This window comes from Lepidochelys kempii, chromosome 6 (genome assembly GCF_965140265.1).
Source record: "Lepidochelys kempii isolate rLepKem1 chromosome 6, rLepKem1.hap2, whole genome shotgun sequence".
In the NCBI taxonomy this organism is placed as follows: domain Eukaryota; kingdom Metazoa; phylum Chordata; order Testudines; family Cheloniidae; genus Lepidochelys; species Lepidochelys kempii.
This window is the reverse complement of record NC_133261.1, coordinates 3,760,070-3,767,481: the sequence shown is the minus strand read 5'-3', so window position 1 is coordinate 3,767,481 and position 7,412 is coordinate 3,760,070. Positions and strand designations below refer to the sequence as shown.

The following is a 7,412-nucleotide window of genomic DNA, read 5'->3' as shown; positions in this document are numbered from 1 at the left end:
CCTTGGTTGGACAAAATAGGCAATTACCTAGTCACTGAAGCCAAGGCTTCCCATTATGTCTCTGGGTTTTAGTACAGTCTCAAGTAAATGCCCAAAAGCTTAATTAGCACAGTGAGCAGCTTTACCCCAAACCAACATGCCAAGCCACAGAGCTCCCCTTGCCCAAAGAGGGTAGAAAGAGTGACACTCCTTTACTCTCACCCCTTCTTTTGAGAAGGAATCATCTCTTCAGACTGATTCTCTCACAGCAGAGTCACAAATCACTGTTTTCTGTTTGGATTAGTAAACAGGAGTGTTTGTGTGGGGGGCATGATTAACCTGCATGTCATTGTATTTGCACAGTGCCTGCATTTTATGGAACACCTAGAATGACCAGATGTGAACAGCTGGCTCTGTGGACTAAGCCTTTCCCTGAGCGGGTACTGATGTCCATTAAGAAACTGATCTCCATTTATCTTCACTTACACGATTACAGAGAAGGGACAGGTTTTCCACACCATCCACCTGCTCACATCTCTGGAGCAGCCTGTTCTCTGTTCAGAGGTGATGGAAGAGGGAAATCACTCAGAGGTGACTGAGTTCATTCTCTCAGGACTGACAGATCGTCCGGAGCTGCAGGTTCCCCTGTTTGGGGTGTTCCTACTGATTTATGGTATCACCCTGGTGGGGAATGGGGGGATGATCTTGTTAATCACGATTGATCCCCGACTCCACACCCCCATGTACTTTTTCCTCAGGAATTTGTCTTTCTGTGACCTCTGCCTTTCCTCGATAATTTCCCCTAAGATGCAGATGAATTTCTTAACAGAGAGGAAAAACATTTCTTTCACTGCCTGCACTGTGCAAATGTATCTCTCTATCGTTTTTGGAGATGTTGAGTGCCTCTTGCTGGCTGTGATGGCATATGACCGTTATGTGGCCATCTGTAACCCACTGCTCTATACGGTCACCTTGTCCAGGCAGCTCTGTAAACAGCTGGTGGCTGGGGTTTACGCTGTAGGGGTGGTGGATTCAATGTTAAACACGTGTTTTACATTTCGGCTGTCATTCTGCAGCTCCAACATCATCAATAATTTCTTCTGTGACATCCCCCCACTGTTGGCGCTCTCCTGTTCTCAAACCCGCATCAATGAGATTGTGATGTTTGTTTTAACATCCTGCATTACAGTGATCAGCTTTGTGACTGTCCTCCTCTCCTATGTCTATATCACCTCCACCATCCTGCAGATCCACTCTGCTGAGGGCCGACACAAAGCCTTCTCCACCTGCACTTTCCACTTGACCGCTGTGGTCCTGTTTTATGGCACCCTCCTCTTCATGTATTTACGTCCCACCTCCAGCTATTCCATGGATATAGACAAAGTGGCCTCAGTGTTTTACACACTGGTGATCCCCATGTTGAACCCCCTCATCTACAGCCTGAGGAACACAGAGGTGAAGGACGCCCTGAGGAAAGCAATGAATAAACTACTAACCAATTCTTGAATCTGTTTCATTCAGTACTGGTTTAGTGGTGGGGAGTGGAATCAGGTGAATTTAATTCCCAGTCCATTAGAAAATAATTTCGGAGAGCCCGTGGTAGTTTTGTTCATTATTATATTGTTATTATTATTAATTTGTTTGTATTGCAAAAAGGTCTGTAGGCCCCAACTGAAATCAGTGGACAAAACATGGGAAGCATCACAGGAAATGCAGGAAACCCAAGTGCATAGTGTGCCGGGTTCGGTCACAGAGACCCTCATTGGAATTGTAACCTCATGTGCTGAAATGACCTCTGAGCCCATTTTCCCTTCTAGCCTGGGCCTCCAGAACTCTGTCTTGTTGCGCCAGATACACGAGCCAGCTGCAACACAGACCTAGGCTCTGAGTGATGCCCCCAAAGCTGCAGATCTAGACTGAAACCAGCTCAGCACGACACCTGTCTCCAGTACACAGATACCTAGCTCCCAATGGGATCTAAACCCCCAAATAAATCTGCTTTACTCTTTATAGAGCATGTACATGATAAAATGATAAATGCTTGCCCTGTATATTACTGCAAGAGAGATATGTACAGCTGTTTGCCCCGCCCAGAATCCCGTCCGCCCACGGTAACAATTACTTACACTAAGTTTATAAACCAAAGTGATTTTATTAAGTATAAAAAGTAGGATTTAAGTGTTTTTAAGTAATAACAGACAGAACAAAGCAAAATAAAACAAAACACTCAAGGCTAAGCTTAATACACTCAGAAATCAGCTGCAAATGTTCCAGTTTTTCTGAGGATTGAGGACTGTTGCCTGCATGCAGTGAAAGGTTTGAATAAGCCAGATGAACACCATTTCCTCCCTATCATCCTTCTTTATTAATTTATTCAAATTGACCACAAATGGTATATATCACCACACATTTATTTCTTGCCATAAGTCATTTCATTTCTTTCTTTCAGTCCTTCCAGGAGCAACTGTAATATTTTATAATAAAGTTATAGGTAAATAAACACTCGTCTTTCTCATGTTCTGTCCTGCTTTCTAGAAGAATCAAAAAGCTGTGGAAAGAGGTGCAGCCAGTTAAAATGGATCTCAGCATCTGCTCTGCTGCTGAGGTAACATCCTTGGCTTTCCCTGTGGTGCTGTTTCCGTGCATGGCATGTTGGTTCCATTCGCTGAACAGGGTGTGGGAAAAAAGGATCTGTGACCTAAAGCTGAAAACAATCGTATCCCATTTCAAGACCCATCATCTTTCTGGGCTCATGGATCTTGACCGCCTCCCTGGATTGGAACTGGTGAGGCAAAGGGGAAAGGCACCTTGTCTCAGCCTCAAAACCTTCCACCATTCCCTTTCCCCAAAACTGTCTTTCTTAAAATTCTTACGCTTTATCCCCCACCCACATTGCTCAGCAATTATCTCACTGCTTCAATTCTGCATCTCATCAGAGTGAGGAGAGAGACTTTTTTAAATGTGATATCACTGAAAAGGTGGTACTGACCTGTGGGGCAATTTAAGTGATTTGTCCGCTTTGTGACAGAGCGTAAGAATGTACCCAGGTCTGCTGAGTCCAAGTCCAGCAGACCATCTGCCCTCCATGGATCAGGGACAGATGGATGAAATTATTCCTTTCCTATACAAAAGAATCTGCTATCCTGTGACCCTAACTCTTTAAATAAATACACATCGGGTCAGATTTAATACCCCAAACCAAAACTCATGCGTGTCCCATTATAAGAACATAAGAACATTAAGAATGGCCAAACTGAGTTAGACCAAAGGTCCATCCAGCCCAGTATCCTGTCTACCAACAGTGGCCAATGCCAGGTGCCCCAGAGGGACTGAACCTAAGAGGCTATGATCAAGTGATCACTTTCCTGCCATCTATCTCCACCCTCTGACAAACAGAGGCTAGCGACACCATTCCTTACCCATCCTGGCTAATAGCCATTAATGGATTTAACCTCCATGAATTTATCCAGATCTCTTTTAAACCCTGTTATAGCCCTCGCCTTCACAACCTCCTCAGGCAAGGAGTTCCACAGGTTGACTGTGCGCTGTGTGAAGAAGAACTTCCTTTTATTTCTTTTAAACCTGCTGCCCATTAATTTCATTTGGTGGCCCTAGTTCTTATGTTATGGGAACAAGTAAATAACTTTTCCTTATTCACTTTCTCCACACCACTCATGAATTTATAGACCTCTATCATATCCCCCCTTAGTCTCCTCCTTTCCGAGCTGAAAAGTTCTAGCTCCTTTAATCTCTCCTCATATGGGACCTGTTCCAAACCCCTTATCATTTTAGTTGCCCTTCTTTTAACATTTTCTAATGCTAGTGTATCTTTTTTGATATGAGGAGACCACATCTGTACACAGTATTCAAGATGTGGGCATACAATGGACTTATATAAATGCAAAAAGATATTCTCCATCTTATTATCTATCCCTTTTTAATGATTCCTAATATCCTGTTTGCTTTTTTGACTCCCGCTGCACACTGTGTGGACGTCTTTAGAGAACTCTCCACGATGACTCTGAGATCTTTTTCCTGATTAGCTGTAGCTAAATTAGCCCCCATCATATTGTATGTATAGTTGGGTTTATTTTTTTTTTCCAATGTGCATTACTTCACATTTATCCACATTACAGTTCATTTGCCATTTTGTTGCCCAAGTTCTGTGAATTCTTTTTGAAGTTCTTCACAGTCTGTTTTCGGCTTAGCTAACTTGAGCAGTTTAGTATCATCTGCAAACTTTGCCACCTCACTGTTTATGCCTTTCTCCAGATCTTTTATGAATAAGATGAATAGAGCTGGTCCTCAGAAGGACCCTGGGAGAACACCACCAGTTACCCCTCTCCATTTTGAAAATTTATTCCTACCCTTTGTTACCTGTCTTTTAACCAGTTCTCAATCCATGAAAGGATCTTTTCTCCTATCCCATGACAACTTAATTATCCCTTACATCTGTTTTGTAATCATCTCTGTTGCTATAGGACATTTTATCTCATTGGCTTAGCCAGTCCCCTTGTTGTTCTGCAGTTCCTCACTGGTGACTCTTTACCAGGTTAATCAAGAGATTCACTGAGCAAGAACCTCAGGACAGAGATGACTATGAAAATGTAGGAGATGAGGATAATGAGGATGGAGATGATTTCCACGGAGCTGCCATAGTTATAGAGAAGGAGTTGATTGAGAGAAGTGTCAGAGCACAGTAACTTGAGGAGCTGCCAGGGTTCCCTCCCCACTCTGAACTCAAGGGTACAGATGTGGGGACCCGCATGAAAGACCCCCAAAGCTTATTTTTACCAGCTTAGGTTAAAACTTCCCCAAGGCACAAATTCTCCCTTGTACCTTGGATTAGGTAAACGCTGCCACCACCAAGTGATTCAACAAACATTTAGGGAGGGCCACTTGGAGCCCTATCTTTCCCCTAATATCCCCCAAGCCCTACACCCCCTTTCCTGGGGAGGCTTGAGAATAAACAAGATGACCACAGACAACCTTGGGTTTTTTAGGACACTAAAAAAAAACCAAAAAACAATCAGATTCTTAAAAAAAAAACCAGAACTTTATTGGAAAGAAAAAAGGTAAAAGAAGCACCTCCATAAAATTAGAATGGAAGATAATTTCATAGAGCAATCAGATTCAAAACACAGAGGATTTTCCTCTAGGCAAAACCTTAAAGTTACAAAAAGTAAAAAAAAAAAAAAAACATAACCAGGAATACATCTTCCTCTCAACACAGAGACAATCACAAGCCAAAATTAAAGATAATCTAATGCATCCCCTTGCTAGTGCTTACTAATTCTATTGGAGTTGAACTGCTTGCTTTCTTGATCTGACTCCGTCAAGAACTACACGGAACAGACAGAACAAATCCTCCCCTCACCTGCCCCCCCACCAGATTGGAAAGTATCTTGTCCCCTTATTGGTCATTTTGGTCAGGTGCCAGCCACATAACTTGAGCTTCTTAACCCTTTACAGGTAAGAGGATTTTGTGCCTCTGGCCAGGAGGGATTTTATAGTACTGTATACAGAAAGGTCGTTACCCTTCCCTTTATATTTATGACAGGAGCTGAGGTGGGTCTTCCCACCCCCTTTCCTCCCTGTGACTGGGGGGTGTTAACAGGCCACTTGCACCTTGAATTATCCTTGTGTGTATTAAAATCTTCAAACCCAAACTTTGAAATGTTGAATCAAATTGTTTTACATTTCTGTTTTTACCAGTTCTAGTTCCAAGGTGCCTAATTCTGCACTGCTGAGCATTTTCTGCTGTCACGAACAACTGTGCCATATGAGGTGCTGATTCAAACTCTGCTGAAGTAAATACGAATCTTTCCACTGACTTCAGTGGGCTTTGGATCAGGGCCTTATGATGCAAAGGTGTACAAGACTATACAGGCTGCAAGGCAATGGAAAATCAGTCACATTGAGAGAGGGATGGGCGACGGAATGGATCCCTTAATGATTACCTGTTCTGTACATTCCCACTGAAGCACCTGGCATTGGCCACTGTCAGAAGACAGAATACTGGGCTAGATGGACCACTGGTCTTACCCAATATGGTCATCCTTATATTTATTCTGTTCTTATGGGATTTTGCAGGAAGAAGCTTCAGAGCTGATCCTTTTTTGCCGAGAAAACATAAGAATGTTCACTCAAAACATTCTGTACAAGTTTAAAACAAAACATCATTCATTCATTTTCAAAAAGAGAAGATTTGAGGGAAAACATATCAGCACTCTTTAAACATGACTGTTTTTCCCCACTCAGCTGTGTGAATACTAAATCCCAAGTTGGTTTGCATCAGCATATAATTCGTTACATTTCAACTGAATAAAATACCAAAAAAAAATTAATTGATTTACTCAAACAAGAAAAAATCAACCCAAAATTAGAAAGGGTAGAAGATGTTAGAAGAAAATAAAAGCTGATGGGCAGAGAGATAGAACTCCAGTTTGTTAGACCTATATCAAACAGGAACACATTTGCATCCTGCCTCCAAAGCATTTCCATCAGCATCCAGTTGCTATCAGCATCAGAGTTTATCCTGCTTCTTCTGGAGCACTGGGGTTCCTAATCCCTGAGGCATGATTGTGACAGGCGTTCCCAGGGTGGAACCTGGAACTGGGGCACCGCTAAGCTCTCTGTCTTACCAACCCGAGCTCCCTTCCATATTGTAATAATGCAACAGGTCTTGCACCGACACAAACACTCACAGGGAGGGACACACCCAGCTGAATTACATGAATGCTTTTGCCAGTTGCTATGAACCAACAATAGGCTTCAGTCAGTTCCCTCTTGCTCCCCAGCCTAGGACCCCAGCCCTGTATTGTCCTGCCCTGGTCAGAAGCCTGACCAGTGTAAGTTATTACCCCATCCACCCTCCCTCAATGTGGAGAGGACAATGCACCAGCAGATTTCCCTTTCCACTTCAAACAACACACTGTTTTAGGTAAAAAAAAAACCCATAAAACAGGTTTATTAACTACCAAAAGACAGATTTGAAATGATTATAAGTAATAAGGTACAGATCAAAGTAGATTGCCTAAGAAATAAAACAAAATCACATTCTAAGTTCAAAAATCTAGACAGGATTTGAATCAAGAAGTGTCTCACCGTGATGGTACAAACAGCTCACCAGTCTTCCACACACCAGCTGGAATTCCTCCTTTCCTGCCTGGGGCTACTTCCCCAGTCAAAGTCTTTGTCCTTTAGCCATCTTTCCAGGTGTTCAGTTGTGGGGGGAGTGAAGCAAAGTGATGATGTCACGTCCCCCTTTTATAGCTTCTGAAGTGTGGAGGAACTTCATTGTCCCAAACAAAGCCCCCAGCACAGTTAGTGGAAAAGTACAGGCACAAGATGGAGACCAGTGTCATATGAGCTGATCACATGCTCTTGCCTGCTTTGATGGCTCATAGCAGGGGCCATTACCCATATTCTGG

General features: G+C 42.9%; 1 protein-coding gene across 1 annotated transcript; it reads left to right on the top strand.

The window, feature by feature from the left end:
- Window positions 1-546: 546 nt before the first annotated feature.
- LOC140913745 (olfactory receptor 5W2-like) lies at window positions 547-1,485 on the top strand. Its single transcript, XM_073350544.1, has one exon. It carries the CDS (start codon window positions 547-549, stop codon window positions 1,483-1,485), a length of 939 nt encoding a protein of 312 aa, XP_073206645.1.
- Window positions 1,486-7,412: the final 5,927 nt, after the last annotated feature.